The sequence below is a fragment of the Salmo salar genome, chromosome 14 (assembly GCF_965601325.2).
Source record: "Salmo salar chromosome 14, fSalSal1, whole genome shotgun sequence".
In the NCBI taxonomy this organism is placed as follows: domain Eukaryota; kingdom Metazoa; phylum Chordata; class Actinopteri; order Salmoniformes; family Salmonidae; genus Salmo; species Salmo salar.
The window spans coordinates 85,756,327-85,780,722 of NC_138304.1; the positions used below are offsets into that span (position 1 = coordinate 85,756,327).

General features: G+C 45.7%; 1 protein-coding gene across 1 annotated transcript in view; it reads left to right on the top strand.

Moving 5' to 3' along the window:
* The window catches only part of LOC106570358 (unconventional myosin-Ig), a 67,846-nt gene extending 44,172 nt beyond the window's left edge, over window positions 1-23,674 (top strand). The window contains exons 23-25 of the mRNA XM_014142576.3: window positions 827-940; window positions 3,108-3,265; window positions 22,970-23,674. Coding sequence (XP_013998051.1) covers window positions 827-940; window positions 3,108-3,265; window positions 22,970-23,132 — 435 coding nt within the window. The 3' untranslated portion in view covers window positions 23,133-23,674. The remainder of the gene's footprint in view (window positions 1-826; window positions 941-3,107; window positions 3,266-22,969) is intronic.
* The last annotated feature ends 722 nt before the right edge of the window (window positions 23,675-24,396 follow it).

Consider the following 24,396-nt stretch of genomic DNA (forward strand, 5'->3'; position numbering starts at 1 on the left):
TACTGTACTGCCACAAAGAGTTTATTTCTCTCTCTCGTTGTTGTTCTGTGTCTCTCTATCTCTATCTCTATCTCTCACTCTGTCTGTCTGTCTGTCTGTCTGTCTGTCTGTCTGTCTGTCTGTCTGTCTGTCTGTCTGTCTGTCTGTCTGTCTGTCTGTCTGTCTGTCTGTCTGTCTGTCTGTCTGTCTGTCTGTCTGTCTGTCTGTCTGTCTGTCTGTCTGTCTGTCTGTCTGTCTGTCTGTCTGTCTGTCTGTCTGTCTGTCTGTCTGTCTGTCTGTCTTTAGCTAGCACTTTAACTTCAGATATAGGCTCAGTTCCAGACACAGCACAATATAGTAAACCTGCCAGTACATATCCACTGGACATACCACAGCAGTCGTGGGTACTGACCACTTGACCTCCTTATCAGGCTATGAGATAAACTGTTTTTCAGAAGACAGGACCCCACATCCAACCTAGTTATTATGACTATTTTAATTACCATCCTTGTTGGATAGGTGTGTAGGGAATGCATGAAATTATATAAACTATAAACCCATCATCTTCAATAGACCTTTTTGTCCTGACATATCTGTCCTGGATTATGTTTTGTCTGGTTTAATCTCCTGATATATTCTGAAGATGTAGAACAGAATAGAACTTAGAAAACAGAAATGTAGATAAGCTTGAATGTGTTTGAAATCTCCTCTTGTTCCCTTGTTCTACCCCACCCTCTCTATCTTGCTCCCCCTTCTCGCTCTCTTTATCTCTCTCTCTGTCTATGTCTGTCTGTCTCTCTCTCTTTTTCTTTTTCTCTCTCTCTTTCTATCTCTTCCTCTCTCTCAGGTGAATCGGTTCAATAAAAGCACAGACCGAGCCTTGTTTATTACGGAAAAACATATCTACAAACTGGACCCCAAAAAACAGTTCAAGGTGTTGAAAAGACTGCCTCTAGAGAGTGTGAGTACTGGCTCAGAAGAACTCTACACACACACACACACACACACACCTTGGGTCATACAACCGCACGTATACTTCATTTGATCACTCTTTTGTTGCTGATAATTGTTCTGCACAGCAGGAAATGCAAACTTAGTATTCAAGAGTTAAAAAGGCTTCTAAAGTTTGTAATTTCCACTTTAAAATGCCAGACTTTATTTGCCCTAACAAAAAAATGTATCAACCCCTACAACAAATGCCAATTAATTATAATTCACATAATAATTCACATTTCCTCTTGCTGCAGGATTATTTTCCTGCTGTAGCAAACTGGCTCAAATTAATTTCCTACATCTGTAAACTTTCCCAATGTGTCAATGAACATACACTCTCTAGTCCTTCCCTTGAGTTCCCACTTTACACCCTCTTATACCCATTGCCTTGGTATTACTTTATAACATGAGATACATCCCAAATGGCACCCTATTCCATACACAGTGTGCCATTTAGGATGCAGACATGAACAATGGCTGTGCTCTCTGTCTGTATGTGTGAGTTAAAGTGACCCAGGTCCGATGAGAGAGGGAGGGAGGGAGTGAGCGAAGTAGGAAGGGAGAGAGGGAAGGAGGGAGAGGGGGACAGACGGGAGAAAGGCTGAGGAGCGGTACAGTGCTGCACAAAGGAGTGTGTGTTCTGTGTGTTTTCTCTGTGTATGTGTGAGTGTGTGTCTTCGGTCACAAAATGCGGCACTGCAGTGTGGGGCGGGCCCGTCTCATTTCACGAGCTGATCTGAGAAATTGGATCAGGGATCTCTCTGGGGCGCTGCTCACAAGGACAAGGAGGAACCTGGAATAGAGAGGGAGGGAGAGAGAGAGGGAGAGAGAATGAGAAAGAGAGACTGAGACCGAGTCCAAGGAAGAGAAAAAAGCGACCGTGAAAGACATAGAGAAAGAGAGAGGGAGAGGGAGAGAATAAGGAATGGAGTGACAGGGAGAGAGAAACAAATAAAGAGAGAGAGAGAGAGCTCCATGTGGGACATGACAGTGTGTGACTGGGACATTCTCTGCCTCAGTGACAGTCAGTCAGGTACTGTACTGTACAATAGAACACCACACTACTCACAATACGCACAATGTGTCTGTGTGTGTTTTGGCCTGGAGGCTGTGCATGTTATAGAACAGACTGTAGGTTTAGGTAACAGATCAGGCAGTTAATTACACAGTATTACTTAATGAGGTACAACACAGCTGGACACCAGTTAGGATAGAACACAACCATGCCATGGGGGAGAAACAGTAGAGCTGGAAAGTTATCCAAAGCAATATCACTACCCCATTAACCTATAGGATGGCAATAGAGTATGGCTTAGTACTATAAATAACTTTCAATTGAGTTTTACTTAGAATGTATGAATTACAGGACACAAAGTTGTGTTTATGGTGCGACTAGCTCACAACTAACTGTCTGACTCACGACATTACAGTGTAGTTCCACATGGTAACGTACTAGAGCTCACGCATTGTAAAAGGGTTAGTGCTATCTGGTATCCTTGGGACGTCCCTACCCTAACCCTAACCTTAACCATAACCCTTACCTAAGCCTAACCCTATCTTTAACCCTTACTTAACCATTTGAAATGTCAACTTCAATGGGGTGTCATCAGAGTTGGGCCGTCCCAAGGATCCCGTTTAGACTTTTCCTTTGTAAGAGGAAGTGGAAGACAGGATTCAACAGAGAATCTCTTTCTACTGCTCTGTGTGATGCATGTATGTTGTGACAGGTAGTATGTCTGCTCCATTTAGCATGATGCCCAACAAAATAGTAATACCTCAACACTGTTCTCTACTATGACTATGTCTGCGTCCAAAATGGCACCCTATTCCCTATAAAGTGCACTACATTTGACCAGAGCCCCATGGGGAACCATGAAGGGAATAATCCAATCTCCCCTAGCGCACACGCACACACACACACACACACACACACACACACACACACACACACACACACACACAGAGAGACCACAACAAATGCATAATGGATAGAGAGAGTAACCTGTGTTTTGTTTTAGTGTGTGAGCCTGTGTGTGTGTGTGCATGTGAGTCTGTGTGTGAGCCTGCGTGCATGCGTATGTGTCTGTGTTTGTGTCTGTGTGTATCTAACCCCTCTGTGTCTGTCTATCCCCCAGATGACAGGCCTGAGCATCACTGCAGGTGTTGACCAGATGGTGGCGCTACACACCTCCTCCCAGGATGATGTCCTTCTCTACATCCAGAGAGGAGAGCTGTGCCCCAACCAGGACCGCATCGGGGAGCTGCTGGGAACGCTCATTGACCACTTCACACGGTCAGTGGCCGCTGTCAGGGGGTGTTGGGTTGAGACTGGGATTGGGTTTAGACTACAGAGTGGAGCCGAGTTGAACCAAGCCAAACCAAATTTTACTGAGCTGGCCTCCTGTGGGAATCGAACCCACAACCCTGGCGTTGCAAACACCATGCTCTACCAACTGAGCCACAGGGAATGTCAGCTCTCATCCGACTGGTATAACTTTACCTTTGCTAGATAATAAAGAAAACCACGTTCATTGGCTAGCTACCTTTAACTACTTGCCTGTTCGTTAGCTAGCTAGGTTAGCTTTCAGCTGACTGGTTTTAGCTAGTTACAGTCAGAGGCTAGCTGCTGTACTTTGTCCAAGCACGCTAACGTTAGCTAGGTAACATTAGCTAGCTAACCAATCAAAATACCTGTTTGCATTTATTGATTGACCACAGTTAGCTATATACACAATAGCCTAGGCTTGTTCGCATACAATTTGGGTGAAAAACATGGCCCACCTTGCCTGGCGAGGATTCATTCTCCTCACCGCCCGGATGTACTCCAGATTGCGGTGGTCAGTCCAAATGAGAAAAGGGTGTTTAGCCCCCTCAAGCCAATGCCTCAACGTTTTCAGAGCCCCAACGACAGCCAACAGCTCGCAGTCCCCCACATCATACTTTCGCTATGCCGGGCTGAGCTTCTTCGAAAAGAACGCACAGGGGCGGAGTTTAGGTGGCGTACCCGAGCGCTGAGACAGCACAGCTCCTATCCCAGCCTCGGACGCATCCACCTCTACTATGAACTGTAAGGAGGGATCAGGATGAGCCAACACTGGAACCGAAGTAAACATAGCCTTCAGTTGATTAAAAGCCCTCTCCGCCCCAGCTGACCACTGCAGTCACACTGGTCCCCCCTTTAGCAGTGAGGTACTGGTAGCCGCTACCTGCCCAAAGCCCCGGATAAACCTCCGGTAGTAGTCGGCAAACCCTAAGAACCGCTGCACCTCCTTTACCGTGGTTGGAGTCGGCCAATTACGCACGGCTGAAATGCGGTCATTCGCCATCTCCACCCCTGACTCTGACAGACGATACCCTAAGAAGGAGACGGACTGTTGGAAGAACAAACATTTCTCAGCCTTCACATACAGGTCATGCTCCAACAGTCTACCAAGCACCTTGTGCACCAGAGCCACATGCTCGGCGCGTGTAGTGGAGTATATTAGAATGTCATCTATATACACCACTACACCCTGCCCGTGCAGGTCCCTGAAAATCTTGTCTACAAAGGATTGGAAGACGGATGGAGCATTCATCAACCCGTACGGCATGACGAGGTACTCATAGTGCCCAGAGGTGGTACTAAATGCCGTCTTCCATTCATCCCCCTCCCGGGTACGCACCAGGTTGTAAGCACTCCTGAGATCCAATTTGTTGAAGAAGCGCGCCCCATGCAATGACTAGGTCACACTGGCTATGAGAGGCAGAAGGTAACTATACTTCACAGTGATCTGATTTAAACCTCTATAGTCAATGCACGGGCGCAAACCTCCATCCTTCTTCTTCACAAAAAAGAAACTTGAGGAGGCAGGTGAAGTGGAAGGCCGAATGTATCCCTGTCCCAGAGATTCGGTGACATATGTTTCCATAGCCGCCGTCTCCTCCTGTGACAGAGGATACACGTGACTCCTGGGAAGTGTTGCGTCTACCAAGAGATTGTCGCACAATCCCCCCGTCGATGGGGTGGTAATTGAGTCGCCTTCTTTTTACATAAGGCGAGAGCCAAATCAGCATATACTCACAGGGGATGTGCATGGTGGAGACCTGGTTTGGACTCTCCACCGTAGTTGCACCCATGGAAACACCTATACACCTCCCTGAACACTGACGTCACCATCCGTTGAGAGCCTTCTGTTGCCACGAAATAGTGGGGTCATGATAAGCCAACCAGGGAAACCCCAACACTACAGGAAACACAGGATAATCTATCAGGAAGAGACTAATTCCCTCCTCATGACCCTCCTGCGTTCTCATGCATAGTGGAGCCGTGACCTCCCTAATCAGACCCGATCCTAAAGGACGACTATCTAAAGAATGTACAGGGAAGGGCACATCAACAGGAACAATAGGGATCCCTAAATTACGAGCAAACAAACGATCAATAAAGTTCCCAGCTGTGCCTGAATCTACTAGCGCCTTATGCTGAGAATGCGGAGAAAACTCAGGAAATTCTATAGATATATACATGTGCGCAACAGGAAGCTCTGGGTAGGTTGGGTGCATACTCACCTGGGATGATCCACCAGTGCCCTGCCTGCTGCCTCGACTTCCTGGGGTACCTCTCCAGCACCGACCAGCAGTGTGTCCGCTTATTTTAACCTAAAAAAGGCTTGATACAAGACCATATCTTGATGCATTTTCTGTGTAACTCAAAACAAGTAAATGCAATTTTTTTGGGTAGGAAAATCAACTCAAACCAAGTTATTTTTACTTTATTATCTCAATAAAAGAAAACAAATCTAGGTAAGATGTTTATTTTTTGCAGTGCAGGCCAGAGTCAGCCTGTCTGTTATGTGTCTCACCACTAAGCCTAGTGTCCTCCTAGCTAACAGCACCCATCCTAAAATGATTGGTTTCCTAAATCTTAATCCCCAAATCCAGTCATACTGATTTACTTAAAAACACCAAAGACCATACTCCCACTTATTTTAATTGTACTACAAACTTTTCAGTTCAAACCTCTGAATCGACATTCAATGTTTCCAAATATAATGAGGAATAACAAATTCCTCATGTGCCGTAGGACATGCTTTCTCACTCATGTCAATCGTATTATGTCTATTACGTCACATATACTGTAGATATGGCACAGGTCTGTGTGGGATACAGGATATTACATCACATATACTGTAGATGTGGCACAGGTCAATGGGGGATACAGGATATTACATCACATATACTGTTGATATGGCACATCTCTGTGCGGAATAGAGGATATTACATCAAATATACTCTAGATGTGGCACAGGTCTGTGTGGAATACAGGACCAGTCTTGTCTGTGCAGCAGACTGCCATCTCATTAATGTAGTGGTATGTCTTGTGTCCAGGCATTTTCTCACAGGACAGATAGATAGACTAGACCCCCTAGGGAGAGGCTTATAGGACCACAGGCAGCCGGGTGGCAACCGTACCAGGCTGTGTTTTGGGGTATTTTTTGGAGCGTGTGTGTGTGTCTGCGTGTTTGCATGTTGGACAGCGTGTGTGTTTTAATGACAGAGCAGCATCCTAGACTCCTGGACTTTAGGTCTGGGTCTGGTGTGTGTGTGTGTGTTTTGGTCTGTGTTTGTGTTGGGGGAGTCAGTCAGTCAGTCAGTCAGTCTGTGTCAGAGGGGTTCCTACAGCAGCTGTGTGTCTTTGGCTGCTGATCGGAGCGGCTGGCGTCAGATAGTTAGTGACGGCCATTGAGAAAGGCTAATCACTGTGCCGGCCTGTCTGCCTGCATGGCCCCCATGTACCTTTGTGCCGCCATCTGGGGGTCGTGACCCCCACAGGCTCTCATCAAAAGAGAGACTTGGAGACTTAGAGTCGGGGGGGCGGGGGATAGTGGGATTGTGGGGTTGCCGACCACAGAAGTGTGTGTGAGGGGGTGAGTGTGTGTAAGCATGAACGAGGGGGAGGAGGAGAATGGCAGATGACAATACACACACGTTCTTTTTCCTCTCTCTTTTTCATCACTCTTTTTTTGCCAGGAAGTCAGTCCCAAGACCACAGTAGTCATGCCCCAGTCAGGCCTGTTCTCACATGTAGTCTGGTTTGGTCTGGGAGGGAGAGTGAGAGAGTGAGTCAATGGAGCGATTGTGGTACCAGTCTGTTTCCCTCTGCCCCGAGCCAAACACTGATGCCTATTACGTACTGATGAGTATTTGGAGCCTCATGGAGTAGGTGTGTGTGTGTATTGGGGGGTTAGACCCCTTATGGGCCATCTGCTGAGACAGCTGGGTGTGTGTGACAGGGCAGGGGCAGAGGGCTGGAGATTTAGGGTTTGGTCAGCCCCTTATCTGAAAGATTGGGGAGGGGATATTCCTTTACATCCCCCTTTTCTCTTCCTACCCTGTCCCCCTCTTCCCCCCTCCACTCTCCCCTTCTAACCACCCCCCCACTCTCTTCCTCCCCCTCTTCCCTTCTTCCCTCACCCCCTCTTCTCCCTCCCTCATTTTTACCTTATGTGACCCTGGTCAAGGTCAGTGTGATGTCAGTAGCAGAGATCACGGACCTAAATGGTCTCCGCTCTTTTCTAAACTTGACTCGCTTTTTAGGTTGTGAAAGGCGTCATCCTATCCTGAAATAGCCTGCTCTTCCTCCTCCTCTTCCTCCTGCTCTACCCTTCTCCCTCAGTGCCTGTCCTCGATACGCTCGTTTCAGCGTTAAGCGAGGCGAGCCACGGCCCTACCTCTCTCTTTCTCTCATTCTCTTCCTCTTCCCCTTTTATCTCTTCCCTTCTCTCTCTCTCTCTCTCTCTCTCTCTCTCTCTCTCCTTCCTCTCTTCCTCTTTCTCTTTCTTTCTTTCTTTCTCTCTCTCTCTCTCTCTCTCTCTCTCTCTCTCTCTCTCTCTCTCTTTCTCTCTCTCACTTCCTCTCTCTCCCTCTCTCTCCCTCTCTACCTCCATCTCTTTCTCTTCCCCCCTCTTTCTCTCTACCTATCTCTCTCCCACTCTCTCTCGCTGTCTCCCTCTTCCTCTACCTCTCTCTTTGTCTCCCTTTCTCTTTCTCTCTCTTTCTCACCTTTCTCTCTCACTCTCACCCTCCCCCTCTCTTTCGCTCTCTCCCACTCTCTCACCTCTCTCTCTCTCTTACGCTCCCGCTCTTTCTCTCTCTGTCCCAGCCATGGTTGACTGTTTGTCCTATTTAGGAGTCATTTCTAAAATCTAAAAGGGAGTCAAGAACTATTTGCTTTGTGCCTATTCTGAATGGAGAAGACTCGTAGGCTTATATACATTTGAGATTCCAAAGTTGTAGTCATTAGAGAGAGGTTGGTCAATGGAACTGATTTAACCTTGGTGTAATAGTTTGAAGAACTAAAAATAATAGTTAAAAAAAATAAATGCAGGCATGCTTATGCAGAGAGAAGGGAAACAGAGAGAGAGAGAGAGAGAGAGAGAGAGAGAGAGCTCTGCCATCTCTTGCATGACAATGTTTTCACATGTTCACATCAAACCCATCAAATAGCTACATTTTACAAAGACAGTCTGACTGCGCTGCAGTAGCAGCTACCAGAAAGCTACCATGGCCTTGTTCATTCCTGGTAGGCTTTCTGTTTGACAACAGAGGCCTCTATCTCACGGTCTGCTTTACAAATGGCACCCTATTTCCTATATAGTGCACTACTTTTGACCTGGACCCATAGGCACTTTGTAGGGAATAGGGAGTCGTTTGCGACAGCGGCACAATCTACTACATTTACAGAGTCAGCTATTAACCCATGAAACTGAGAGCAGTGCAGCATCAAAGTACCTCTTTGTGGATGCCTTGTTTTGGAATCATCAACTGAAATACCATGATGAAACACAATTTTGACAGATTGATAGTCAGTTAGTTTTCTAACTATTATGATAGATTCATTTGAATTATGGACTTAGTTATATCTTAAGATGGAGGGGGTTGTAAGATGGCGCCGGAGAAGCTAGCAGACGTTTTACGTGCCCCTAGCCGATTGTGTTTTTTGTTTGGTTATTTGCGCTGTTACTTATTTTGTACATAATGCTGCCGCTACCATCTCTTATGACCAAAAATAACTTGTAGACATCAGGACTGCTGTTACTCACCACGGACTAGCAGAATCCTCTCTCTCCTTTCATGACTCTGACGAGCCCGACGCGAAGGATACACTGCTTCCATGGGAACAGGCCCCGATCCCCGTGATCTGCGTGAAGGGAAAGAGGGGCCGAAGATCAGGCTGCCTTCTGAGAATTCGGAGGCGGTCGATTAAACCCCCACTTCCCTCCATTCTGCTAGCAAACATACAATCTTTGGATAATAAAATCGATGAGTTACGCGGAAGATTAAACTACCAACGGGACATTAAAAACTGTAACATCTTATGCTTCACGGAGTCATGGCTGAACGACAACAACATCAACACACAGCTGACTGGTTATACGATGTACCGGCAGGATAGAACAGCGGCTTCTGGTAAGACAAGCGGCGGCGGTCTATGTATTTTTGTAAACAACAACTGGTACACGATAGCTAAGGAAGTCTCGCGCTATTGCTCGCCTGAGGTAGACTATCCCATGATAAGCTGTAGACCACACTACCTACCGAGAGAGTTTTCATCTGTATTCTTTGTAGCTGTTTACATACCACCACAGTCAGAGGCTGGCACTAAGACAGCATTGAATGAGCTGTATTCCGCCATAAGCAAACAAGAAAACGTATACAAAGCTCTCCCTTACCCTCATTTGGCAAAGCTGACCCTAATTCTATCATCCTGATTCCTGCTTACAAGTAAAAATTAAAGCAGGAAGCACCAGTGACTAGATCAATAAAAAAGTGGTAAGAGGAAGCAGATGCTAAGCTACGGAACTGTTTTGCATGCACAGACTGGAATATATTCCGGGATTCCTCCGATGGCATTGAGGAGTACACCACATCAGTCATTGGCTTCATCAATAAGTGCATCGATGACGTCGTCCCCACAGTCCCCACATACCCAAACCGAATTGAATCGTACTACGCCGGCTCTGACGCTCTTTGGGTGTGGCAGGGCTTGCAAACCACTACAGACTACAAAGGGAAGAACAGCCGAGAGCTGCCCAGTGACACGAGCCTACCAGAAGAACGAAACTACTTCTATGCTCGCTTCGAGGCAAATAACACTGAAACATGCATGAGAGCACTAGCTGTCCCGGAAGACTGTTGAATCACGCTCTCCGCAGCCGATGTGAGTAAGACTTTAAACAGGTCACCATTCACATGGCCGCAGGGCCAGACGAATTGCCAGAACGTGTACTGCAAGCATGCGCTGACCAACTGGCAAGTGTCTTCACTGACATTTTCAACCTCTCCCTGTCCGAGTCTGTAATACTGACATGTTTTAAGCAGACCACCATAGTCCCTGTGCCCAAGAACACTAAGGTAACCAGCCTAAATTATTTCCGACCCGTAGCACTTACGTCTGTAGCCGTGAAGTGCTTTGAAATGCTGGCCGTGGCTCACATCAACACCATTATCCCAGAAACCCTAGACCCACTCCAGTTTGCATACCGCCCCAACAGAACCACAGATGATGCAATCTCCATTGCACTCTACACTGCCCTTTCCCACCTGGACAAAAGGAACACCTACGTGAGAATGCTATTCATTGACTACAGCTCAGCTTTCAACACCATAGTGCCCTCAAAGCTCATCAATAAGCTAAGGACCCTGGGACTAAACACCTCCCTCTGCAACTGGGTCCTGGACTTCATGACGGGCGCTCAGGGTCCTCAGATCCTCAAAAGGTTCTACAGCTGCACCATCGAGAGCATCCTGACTGGTTGCATCACTGCCTGGTATGGCAACCACTCGGCCTCCGACCGCAAGGCACTACAGAGGGTTGTGCGAACGTCCCAGTACGTCACTGGGGCCAAGCTTCCTGCCATCCAGGACCTCTATACCAGGCCCAGAGGAAGGCCCTAAAAATTGTCAAAGACTCCAGCCACCCTAGTCATAGACTGTTCTCTCTGCTACCGCATGGCAAGTGGTACCGGAGCGCCAAGTCTAGGTCCAAGAGGCTTCTAAACAGCTTCAACCCCCAAGCCATAAGACTCCTGAACATCTAGTCAAATGGCTACCCAGACAAACCCCCCACCCCCTCTTTACACCACTGCTACTCTCTGTTGTCATCTATGCATAGTCACTTTAATAACTCTACCTACGTGTACATACTACCTCAAATAACCGGTGCCCCCGCACATTGACTCTGTATCGGTAAATCCCTGTATATAGTCTCGCTATTGTTATTTCACTGCTGCTCTTTAATTACTTGTTACTTTTATCTCTTATTCTTATCTGTATTTTTTTTAATCTGCATTGTTGGTTAGGGGCTTGTAATTAAGCATTTCACTATAAGGTCTACACCTGTTGTATTCAGCGCAACCAGCGTGACCAATACAATTTGATTTGATTTGTGTGTACTGCATGACCCTTCTGATAAAGAGGCAGGGCAGCGGAGGTTGTCATCAAAAGCAAAATCGTACATTAATGTTTGTGTTCTGATAGTGTTAATTGTTTGTTTCCTGTTGTGTCTCTGACCCAGCAGCAGACAGAGACACTGATAACTATAATCAGAGCAGCTACAGAATAGCTTCTCACCTCTAAACAATATTAGTACAGTAGTGCACAGTAGGCTACAATCAGCAGGAACCAATGTCCCAATATGAAAAGTCTTTTGCATAAATTCCCTCCTGGGGTGTTACGTTGTTTAACTGCCCCCCTACTACAGATAATCATTCAATCCCCGCCTCCTGTAGATAATCAATCTGGTGGTGGTGAGACACTCTCTATGTTCCTTCTCTCTTTGATTGACTTAGGTAGTGAGGTAGGATGCTTTTGCTCCTAACTCCGAGATGTGTGTGTGTGTGTGCGTGTGTGTGTGTGTGTGTCCTATGGAGTCCAGGAGTCCATTAATCGTTTCCAAGAAAATGATTGAAGCTAATGCTATTACTCACTGTGGTGTGACGCACGTTTCTAGTTCAACATACCATGTAGCAGAAAACCTAAGTGGTGTCAATATGCATTAAACAGTGTGGTTTCAGTCGGTTGAGAATGGCGCTTGCAATGCTAATGGTCGTTGGTTCAATTCCACCGGGGCCACCCAATTGGAAAATGAATGCACACATGACTGTGAGTTGCTTTGGATAAAAGCTTCTGCTAAGTGGCCTATGTTATATTATTATGAACATAGGTTAAAGGTCATATTCCTTCAATTAATTTCAATCCATGATTGCACAACATGGTGTTTCTGCTCTTCATGAGTGAGTTGTTTTTTTCCTTAGAATACATCCTCCAATGTACCTGGTTGCAGCAAACCTAATAGGTATAAACATATACATATTACAATAGATGAACGGAGGCTAAGGGTCGTATTCCTTCAATTCATTTGAGTCCTTGATCACTAAACGTGGTGTTTCTGCCATTCATACAGTATACTGAATAAAAATCTAAACGTTTACTAACAGGGTTGTAAACAAATTTGTGCACGCAATTTGAGAGAAATAATATTTTTGTGCGTATGGAACATTTCTGGGATTTGTTTTTGTCAGCTCATGAAAAATGGGACCAACACTTTACATGTTGCGTTCATATTTTTGCTCAGTGTATATTAGTACATATTAGATTATATAAACTTCGGTTAAGAATCATATTTGCTCAAATCATTCGAATCCATGCTCACACGACATGTGGTGTTTTTGCTGTTTTTGCCTACGTCAGTCGTTGTTTTTCTCCTCAGAATACATCCTCCAATATACCTGGTAGCAGCACTTAGGTATAAACATACACTTTGAAAAAAGGGTTCCAAAAGGGTTCTTCTGCTGTCCCCACAGGATAACACTTTTTGGTTCCAGGGAGAATTATTTTAGGTTCCATGTAGAACCCTCTGGGGAAAGGGTTCTTCATGGAACACAATGGGGTTCTACCTGGAACCAAAAAGGGTTATTTAATGGGTTCTCCTATGGGGACAGCCAAAAAAAACATTTTAGGTTGTAGATAGCACCTTTCTTTCTAAGCGTGTATACATAATATACTATATGAGTGTAGATTAAGGGTCATATTCGCTCTATTCATTTGAGTCCATGTTCATGTTTGTGCTGTATCCTATGTGGTTGTGTACCAAATGGCATCCTATTCCCTAAACAGTGCGCTACTTTTGCGTGCCATTTGGGATGCAGTCCGTGAGTCATTGTTTTTCTCACAGAATACTCCCAGGTGAGCCTTAAGATGCAGGAGGCAGCTGGCTGAGATGGTCCTGTGTTGGTGGTGATGTTGATCACGATGACGACAATGCTAAATCAAGGCAGTCTAGTCCTTAATGTCAAAACAAGCTCCCCTGCCCATCCCCTACCCAGACCACTTGATTTGAGTGCATGTTCGCACAACATGTGGTGTTTTTGCTGTACATCCATACATATTAGTAGATGTTAGTACATATTAGTACATATTAGAGTATATGGGAATAGGTTAAGGTGGCAGCTGTTTGAGATGGACCTATTGTGGTGATGATGATGGTGATGTTGATGATGATGATGACAATGCTCAATCAGTGTGCTGTTGGTTGTTAAGTAGTCTGGCGAATGGCCATCCATATTTCAACAAGCCCCCTGGCCCATCCTCTGCCCAGCCTAGCACCCATAGACCCAAATAGCCTCCTCTTCCTCCCATCCCCACCCCCTCTGTACAGGACGCAGATGCTGCTGTTGCCCAGGGATTGTTGCCAGGCAGCTGAGGAGGAAGTGCTCATTTAGGGCTTTGGGGCTGTGGGGATTGAATGGGGATTTACTCAACAGGAGTTGAGATTGTGTCAGAGCTCTCTGCTGAGACTGTGACTGCATCCCAAGTGGTACCCTATTACTTTCATAGTGTAGTGCACTAATTATTGGCCACTATATAGGGAATAAATTGGGCACTATATATAGGTAAGTTAGCACTATATAGGGAATAAGGTACCAATTAGGACGCAGACTGTGACTGAGGTACCACAGTGTGAATACGTTGTTTTACCACTGTGGTAGAGTAGTGTGAATAAGTTGTTTTACCACTGTGGTAGAGTAGTGTGAATAAGTTATTTTACCACTGTGGTAGAGTAGTATGAATAAGTTGTTTTACCACTGTGGTAGAGTAGTGTGAATAAGTTGTTTTACCACTGTGGTAGAGTAGTGTGAATAAGTTGTTTTACCACTGTGGTAGAGTAGTATGAATAAGTTGTTTTATCACTGTGGTAGAGTAGTGTGAATAAGTTGTTTTACCACTGTGGTAGAGTAGTGTGAATAAGTTGTTTTACCACTGTGGTAGAGTAGTGTGAATTAGATGCTGTACCTCTGTGGGTGTTAAATATGTTCTAGTCTACACAGTGAGCATGTTTCTCACCAGTGGAAGTGAATCTCTGAAGAGCAAATATATTGTACAGCAGTGGAGGCTGGTGAGGGGAGGACGGCTCATAATAATGTCTTGAACGGAGCATATGGAAACCATGGAAACCATGTGTTTGATACCATTCCACTCCAACCATTACCACGAGCCCATCCTCCAAATGAAGGTGCCACCAACCTCCTGTATAGTACAGGTAACTGCCAAATTAAAAGAAAACACCAACATAAAGTGTCTTAATAGGGAGTTGGGCCACCACGAGCCGCCAGAACATATTCAATGTGCTTAGGCATAGATTTACATTTTTTTTACATTTAAGTCATTTAGCAGACGCTCTTATCCAGAGCGACTTACAAATTGGTGCATTCACCTTATGATATCCAGTGGAACAACCACTTTACAATAGCACATCTATATCTTTTTTTTTGGGGGGGGGGGGGGTAGAAGGATTACAATATCCTATCCCAGGTATTCCTTAAAGAGGTGGGGTTTCAGGTGTCTATGGAAGGTGGTGATTGACTCCGCTGTCCTGGCGTCGTGAGGGAGCTTGTTCCACCATTGGGGTGCCAGAGCAGCGAACAGTTTTGACTGGGCTGAGCGGGAACTGTGCTTCCACAGAGGTAGGGGGGCCAGCAGGCCAGAGGTGGATGAACGCAGTGCCCTTGTTTGGGTGTAGGGCCTGATCAGAGCCTGAAGGTACGGAGGTGCCGTTCCCCTCACAGCTCCGTAGGCAAGCACCATGGTCTTGTAGCAGATGGGCAAATGGCCATTTTTATACATGAACCTATGCATTATGGGATGTTAATTTCTTAATTAACTCAGGAACCACACCTGTATGGAAGCACCTGCTTTCAATATACTTTGTATCCCTCATTTTCTCAAGTGTTTATTTTGACAGTTACCTGTAGTTCCAGTTCCATGAGATAAATATACAGTACTAATCAAAAGTTTGGACACACCTAACTCATTCAAGGGTTTTTCTATTTTTTTAAATTATTTTCTACATTGTAGAATAATAGTGAAGACATCAAAACTATTAAATAACACATATGGAATCATGTAATAACAAAAAAAGTGTTAAACAAATCAAAATATATTTTATATTTCAAATTCTTCCTTCAAGACTGTTGGAAAAGCACTCCAGGTGAAGCTGGTTGAGAGAATGCCAAGAGTGTGCAAAGCTGTCATCAAGGCAAAGGGTGGCTACTTTGAAGAATATACAATATATTTTGATTTGTTTAACACTTTTTTTGTTACTACATGATTCCATATGTGTTATTTCATAGTTTTGATGTCTTCACTATTATTCTACAATGTAGAAAAAAGTAAAAATAAAGAAAAACCCTAGAATGAGTACGTGTGTCCAAACTTTTGACTGGTACTGTACATCATAAATACATGATGAACTGAGGAGAAGTCTGAGTCTTTAGTAGTCCGGTAAACTACCATCATTCGTCTTTCGAATGCTCAGGGGAGAGACGTCTATTCCTCTCCAGAAACTGTCCATCCATGTCCTCTTTATCATCCTTAAAATTACTCCTTTATTTCCTCTTCTATCACTCTCTCCATCAATGTCTCTCCTGGTGGGATACTGTAGCTGGCTAGGTAGAGGGCCTGACCACTCCACAGTTAGTTTCCTCTCTTTCTTTCACTCTTTCTCTCTTTCACTCTGTTGACCAACAGATGTCCTATCTGATCCCCTCCTGAGGGCCAATTATACCTGCCTGGATGGATGGAGGGAGAGAGGGACGAGGGCAGAGTGAGTGAATGGACAGAAGGAGGCAGGGATAAGAGAAGAGAGAGTGAAGGGAGGGAGAGAGGGATGAGGGGAGAATGTTAGTTTAGTGAGATAAAAGAAGGTTAAGGAAAAGCATACCTTTCTTTGGGATAAGTAAAAAATAATCTTATTCCAACCATTCAACCACAATGCAACATACTTCTTCATCTAGGGCATACGTTTAACACCCCATGCACACACTGCTATAAACAGCCTACATGCCATGGTTATCTTCACAAACCGATGCAGTGGTAAACCAAGTGCTATTGAGGTGCTATGAGTGAGATGATGCTATGTGCTAAGTAGGCTTTATGCTGTTACAGAGAAAGTACAGGCTAGCAGTGATTACAGAGACAGTTGAGGGTGCAGCGTGGATGCATGCAGTGTGCTGTGTCCCAAATGGCCCACTATTCCCTATGTAGTGCACTACTTTTGACCTGAGCCCTATGGGCCCTGGTCAAAAGCAATGCAATATATAGGGAATAGGGTGCCAGAGCAGCTGTAGTGACTCAGTGAGCCCCAGACAGCCATTGTGTCCCTTGGCAGTAAGCTGTGTCTTCAGGCTCCGGTAGTGTGATCATCATCAGGCTGTTCTGTGGTCAGTGGTATTATTCGGAGCAGCAGTCATCACAGCTGCTGTATAAAGTGTCTCAGAGTTTGAGTGCTAATCTAGGATCAGCTTTGCCTTTTATATCATAATGAATAAGATTACATGGACAGGGGGGACGCAATCCTAGATCAGCACTCCTACTCTCAGATGCTTTATGAATGTGCACTGAGCCTCCCCGGAACAGGCAGCTAACTGTTTGGGACCCATTGATTACTAGATGGTGAGTCAGAGAGTCAGTGTGGATGGCAGTGTTGCTTTCATTGGAAAACCAGGAAAAGGTGTATGAGAATATGTGAACCAAAGGAATGGGAACTTTATTCTCAAAGCATAGCGTTGTTAGCTTGGTCCTAGATCTCGTTGTGCTGTCTTGTCTTTGGCAAGACTGCACAAACAGATCTGGGACCAATCTACAGTGTTGACCCTGCAGATAGCTTTTTATGATCCGTCATACTCGTGTGCTACTTTGTTAAATGATATTAAGTTACCTACTCAGCCTACTTGCTCATTAAAGTTGCACTGGTTAGTTATATAAATACTTTGGCATGAAATACTTTATGATTTCCATAGATGTCTCTTGGCTGTCAGTGAGATTATGTAATATCTTAGAAAATGTTGAAGAAAGGCTTGGTTTTGGGGCTACACTGATAATAATGTCCTAGTTTGGACAGCTTGTGTATACACACACACACACACACACACACACACACACACACACACACACACACACACACACACACACACACACACACACACACACACACACACACACACACACACACACACACACACACACAGACAGACAGACAGACAGACAGACAGACAGACAGACAGACAGACAGACAGACAGACAGACAGACAGACAGACAGACAGACAGACAGACAGACAGACAGACAGACAGACAGACAGACAGACAGACAGACAGACAGACAGACAGACAGACAGACAGACAGACAGACAGACAGACAGACAGACAGACAGACAGACAGACAGACAGACAGACAGACAGACAGACAGACAGACAGACAGACAGACAGACAGACAGACAGACAGACAGACAGACAGACAGACAAACACCAAACACACACACACTCCCCCATCATAAACATGTTTTATTTGCAGTGACACATATTTCCTGGCAGGGACGCTGTACAGGCCTCAGTGTTAATGATTTGATTTCTACACAATGGGATCTAGTGCTGGTACCTCTGATGCCACAGACAGACAGACAGACAGACAGACAGACAGACAGACAGACAGACAGACAGACAGACAGACAGACAGACAGACAGACAGACAGACAGACAGACAGACAGACAGACAGACAGACAGACAGACAGACAGACAGTCTAGCAACAGCATCACTAACACAGTAACTGAGTGTGGCAGGAGGCACAGCAGAGGCAATGTCTTACAGCACATACACCCAGCCACAGCCCAGCACAAAATGGTCTCATAATTCTCCGTAATGGAGACACAGGAGGCATATATTCACATCGGATTATTACACTCCAACACTATAGAGGAGATGACAGGGGAAAGAGGGAGGATGAGGAGAGGGAGGTGGGGAAGGAGGAATAGGAGGAAGGAAAAGGCGGAGAAGGAAGGAGGTGGGTGGGTGGAGGCGGTCCTCAGGCACCTGCAGGGTTGCGTCCCAAATGGCACCCTATTCCCTACATAGTGATCAGAGCCATATGGGTTCTTGTCAAAAGTAGTGCACTAAATAGGGAATAGAGTGCCATTTGGGACACAGACCAGGAGTTGCTGCTGCGCCCCAGTTCTGTCAGCGGTCGTTTCCAGGAGAATGAATAATTCGGCTGCAGCATCAGGAGGCCTCATTGGCACATCTCCCTGTTTATGAACCAGAGCAGTGAGACAAACCAGCTTGTAAACACCAGGCCTGTGCCTGAAATGGCACCATTTTCCCTATGTAGTGCAAAGGGTATATGTTGTTTTTTTTTAAATAATTTTTCTCCCCTATTTCATGATATCCAATTTGTAGTTACAGTCTTATCCCATCACTGCAACCCCTGTACAGACACAGGAGAGGATCAAACCCAGGTCTGTAGTGACACCTCAAGCATTGCGATGCAGTGCCTTAGACCAATGCATCACTCGGGAGGCCGTAGTGCACTACTTTTGACCAGGGCTCTATGCGGATAGTGCACTACATAGGAAATAGGGTCCCTGATCAAAAGTAGTGCACTATAAAGATAATAGTATGCTATTTCAGACGCAATCCAGGTCTGTCTCATTGAGAAATCTGGACCATCTCAATCAATCACACCACAGCCCTTTAGGCTTCACACATACACTATATATACAAAAGTATGTGGACAGCCTTTCAAACTAGTGGATTCGGCTATTTCAGCCACACCCGTTAGTGACAGGTGTATAAAATCAATCACATAGCCATGCAATCTTCATAGACAAACATTGGCAGTAGAATGGCCTTACTGAAGAGCTCAGTGACTTTCAACGTGGCACCAACATAGGATGCCACCTTTCCAACAATTTAGTTTGTAAAATTTCGGCCCGGTTAGAGCTGCCCCAGTCAACTGTAAGTGCTGTTATTGTGAAGTTGAAACGTCTAGGAGCAACAATGGCTCAGCCGCGAAGTGGTAGACCACACAAGCTCACAGAACGGGACCAAGCGCGTAGCGCGTATAAATTGCTTCTCCTCAGCCGCAACACTCCCTACAGAGTTTCAAACTGCCTTTCAAACTGCCTCAAGAACTGTTCTTCGGGAGCCACACACAAGCCTAAGATCACCATGCACAATGCCAAGCGTCGGCTGGAGTGTTGTAAAGCTCACCGCCATGGGACTCTGGAGCAGTGGAAACGTGTGATGAATCACCATTTGGCAGTCCGACGGACAAATCTGGGTTTGGCGGATGCAAGGAGAATGCTACCTGCCCCAATGCATAGTGCCAACTGTAAAGTTTGGTGGAGGAGGTATAATGGTCTGGGGCTGTTTTTCATGGTCCAGCTAGGCCCCTTAGATCCAGTGAAGGAAAATCTTAACACTACAGCATACAATGACATACTAGATGATTCTGTGTTTCCAACTTTGTGGCAACAGTTTGGGGCAGGACCTTTCTTGTTTCAGCATGACAATGTCCCCGTACACAAAGCAAGGTCCATACAGAAATGTTTTTGCGAGATCGGTGTGGAAGAACTTGACTGGCCTGCACAGAGCTCAGACCTCAACCCCATCGAACACCTTTGTGATGAATTGGAACGCCGACTGCGAGCCAGGTCTATTCGCCCAACATCAGTGTCTGACCTCACTAATTACCTTATGGCTGAATGGAAGCAAGTCCCCACAGCAATGTTCCAACATCTAGTGGAAAGCCCTCCCAGAAGAGTGGAGGCTGTTATAGCAGCAAAGGGGGGACCAACTCCAAATTAATTCCCATGATTTTGGAATGAGATGTTCGACAAGCAGGTGTCCACATACTTTTGGTCATGTAGTGTAGATTCCCCCCTCTACTACACTGCAGTACCACAGCCCAGCCATAGAAATAGATAGGTAGACCTGGCTTGGGCTGCGTCTGACATGGCAGCCTATACCCTCATCTCATTCTAGCCCAGCCATAGTGGTCAAATATCTCTGTCATAGCCCATGGCTTAGTGTGAAGTTCAAAGAGCCTTACCCTGGTGTAGATTTACACTGGGCCATTCCTCTGGACAGTTGGTCAATCAATCTGTGCTGAAATCAGTATTGCACGCGAATCATCAAAACCCAGGGAAGCTAGGAAGTCAGTGGGTTTCTGGGTCGCAGGGTCGGGCGGGTGTGTCTCTGGGAGTGGGACAGCTGGTGGAAACGGGTGGAAGGGGGAGGAAGGGAAGAGGAAGAGGGGGTTTGGGGTTTACGTGACTTTGGGCACTGGGGACTATGGGACTGGGGTCACACCTGTTAGAGTGGCTTATTGATGGACGCCGTGCAGCTTTGTGAAACAAGGGTGCTGGAACTGGAAGGAAACCTTGAATTAAGCTTTAGCACAGTACACAAGCACTGTATACAGGTTCAGATACAATAACAATACACACGCACATATACACACACACACACACACACACACACACACACACACACACACACACACACACACACACACACACACACACACACACACACACACACACACACACACACACACACAGGCACACGCAGACACACAGATAGTTACTTTCCTGCATCATCAATTCAAACTGAGACAAATGCAAGTTCTGCCCTTTCAAACCATTTCCCCCCCACAAAAAAAGCCTGTGCTCCCAGAAGAATAACACACAAAGCTCCTTAACCAGCCGAGATATAGAGCAGTTTAACAATGCACTGTGCACCCATCCAATCCCATAGCATAGACAGATAGATAAGGCTCTCTGTGTATTTGGTCATGTGCTGGTCCTATGTGTTAACTAGAGAGTCAGTGTGGTGCAGAAGTCCAGCCAGGCTGGAGGATCCCCCTGGTCAGACAGAGGCTGTGTCCCAAATGGCACCCTATTCCCTATATAGTGCAATACATTTGACCAGGGCCATAAGGTGCACTATGTAGGAAATGGGGTGCCATTTGGCATGGAAACAGAGACTGTAGTATGGCCTTCGGAACAGATCATCTTCAGCTGACTGTGCAGCGGCCAAAGCCCTTCATCTCCCTCTCGTCCCTCTCTCTCCCCCTCTCGTCCCCCTCTCTCCCCCTCTCTCCCCCTCCCCATGGCAGCTGTCAGCTCAAGGATAGGGTGTGTGACACCACAGCACCTGCACACAGGATACTAGATAGATGAGAGGATGGCAGTCAGTCAAACCCCTCTGAGAGGCAGTGTAGAGTTTTCAGTTAGATAAGGACTATTACCTTTTATAAACTGGGTGGTTCGAGCCCTGAATGCTGATTGGCTGACAGCTGTTGTATATCAAACTGTATACCATGACAAAACATTTATTTTTACTGCTCTAATTACGTTGGTCACAAGTTTATAATAGCAATAAGGCACCTCAGGGGTTTGTGGTATATAGCCAATATACCACTGCTAAGGGCTGTATCCAGGCACTCTGCGTTGCGTCATGCGATAGAACAGCCCTTAGCCGTGGTATATTGGCCATATACCACACCCCCTCGTGCTTTATTGCTTAAGTATAACTAATGGACACACTATTGGTGCTGTGTTAACTGTCCTTTACTGACATGTTGGAATACCAATTAAAACATGTCATATGGAGCTGATGAGAGGTGTAATATAACTTTGGTCAGGAAGGTGACCAAGAACTCGATGGTCACTCTGTCAGAGCTCCAGAGTTCCTCAGTGGAGATGGGAGAACTTTCCAGAAGGACAACCATCTCTGCAGCACTCCACCAATCAGGCCTTTATGGTAGAGTTGCCAGACGGAAGCCACTCAGTAAAAGGCACATGACAGCCCCCTTGGAGTTTGCCAAAAGCCACCTAATGGACTCTCAGACCATAAGAAACAAGATTCTCTGGTCTGATGAAACCAAGATTGAACTCTTTGGCCTGAATGCCAAGCGTCACGTCTGGAGGAAACCTGGCACCATCCCTACGGTGAAGCACGGTGGTGAGATCCGTGATGAAGAGAGATCCGTGATCCATCAAAACCTGCTCCAGAGAACTCAGGACCATACACTGGGGTGAAGGTTCACCTTCCAACAGGACAACGACCCAAAGCACACAGCCAAGACAACGCAGGTGTGGCTTTGGGACAAGTCTCTGAATGTCCTTGAGTGGCCAAGCCAGAGCTCAGACTTGAACCCGATCGAACATCTCCGGAGAGACCTGAAAATGGCTTTGCAGCGATGCTCCACATCCAACCTGACTGATCTTGAGAGGATCTGCAGAGAAGAATGGGAGAAACTCACCAAATACAGGTGTGCCAAGCTTGTAGCGTCATACCCAAGAAGACTCTAGGCTGTAATCGCTACCAAAGGGGCTTCAACAAAGTACTGAGTAAAGGGTCTGAATACTTATGTAGATGTGATATTTCAAATGTGCTAACATTTCTAAAAACCCCACTATGGGGTATTGTGTGTAGATTGATGAGGGGAAAAAAACAATTTAATCAATTTTAGAATAAGACTGTAAAGTAACAAAATGTGGAAAATGTAATGTGGTCTGAATACTTTCTGATGATACTATATATTTTATCTTGTTTTGTAGATAATGATCAGTGAGTTAACAGTCAGTGTGTGTGTGTTTGTGCATGTGTGTGTTTCAGAGTGAGGAACGCCCCGCTACCAGTGAAGGTTTGCTGCTCGGCCGTCCAGCTGCACATGCGAGGCAAGCCCAAGAGGGTAACCCTGGAGACCAAGGCCGGCCAGGCCCACGCAGACTTCCGTAAGAACCGCGACGGTTTCACCCTCCTGATCCCCTCCAACTGAGACAGTCACCACCAGCTACCCCAGGCACATTCTAATCTGGACCTCAAAGCCTGCTGATTTTCATGTTCTTGGAAAAGGAGCTTCAATCTTATTGGTTGAAAATGTAAAACCAATGCACTGATGGTTGTAGTTGGAACTACTCATTATGGCAGGGACTCACACTGGCCATTGGATGTTTTTGTCATATTATGTATGGTATAGATGCTCACAGGTATAACATTTTAACTTTAAAAACATATTTTTTATATGATTTCCTGTTTTTGCAAATTTCAGAGGATTAACAGAGATATATAGCCTAGAGACTGAAATGCAAACAAAATAGCAATATTTCACATACCTTTTTTCAGACTAAGTTAGCTTAGCTACAGTGTTTTTATACTGTATATTCAGCAGAGAAGACAGCTATTTTACTGCCTTTGAGAAATGGGAATACTCCTTTAAAGTGCATCATCTCAACATGCTGCCTTGAAAGGGCAGACCATGAGATTCATAGCAACAATGAAAAAGCAAATATATAATTTATTAAAATGTATTTTATCGCAGTATGTGTAGATGTTTTTACTCTATCAAATAAGTATATATAATATGTTTATATTATTCATACTATTTATTTTCATATGATATATTATTAATGTTATTATATTTTGGGCCAATTTTCTGGACCCAGATTAAGTCCATTGATGAACAGTCTTATTCTGGGTTAGAGATACCAGTCCTATATACTGTAATGTAACTGAGAGCCTCTCTCTCTCTCTCTCTGACATCCACTATCTCCATCCTCCCCTCCTGACATCCACTATCTCCATCCTCTCCTCCTGACATCCTCTATCTCCATCCTCCCCTCCTGACATCCTCCCTCTCCATCCTCCGCTCCCCTGACATCCACTATCTCCATCCTCCCCTCCTGACATCCACTATCTCCATCCTCCTCCCCTGACATCTTCTATCTCCATCCTCCCCTCCTGACATCTTCTATCTCCATCCTCTCCTCCTGACATCCTCTATCTCCATCCTCCCCTCCTGACATCTTCTATCTCCATCCTCCTCTCCTGACATCCTCCATCTCCATCCTCCCCTCCTGACATCCTCCCTCTCCATCCTCCGCTCCCCTGACATCCACTATCTCCATCCTCCCCTCCTGACATCTTCTATCTCCATCCTCCTCTCCTGACATCCTCCATCTCCATCCTCCCCTCCTGACATCCTCCCTCTCCATCCTCCGCTCCCCTGACATCCACTATCTCCATCCTCCCATCCTGACATC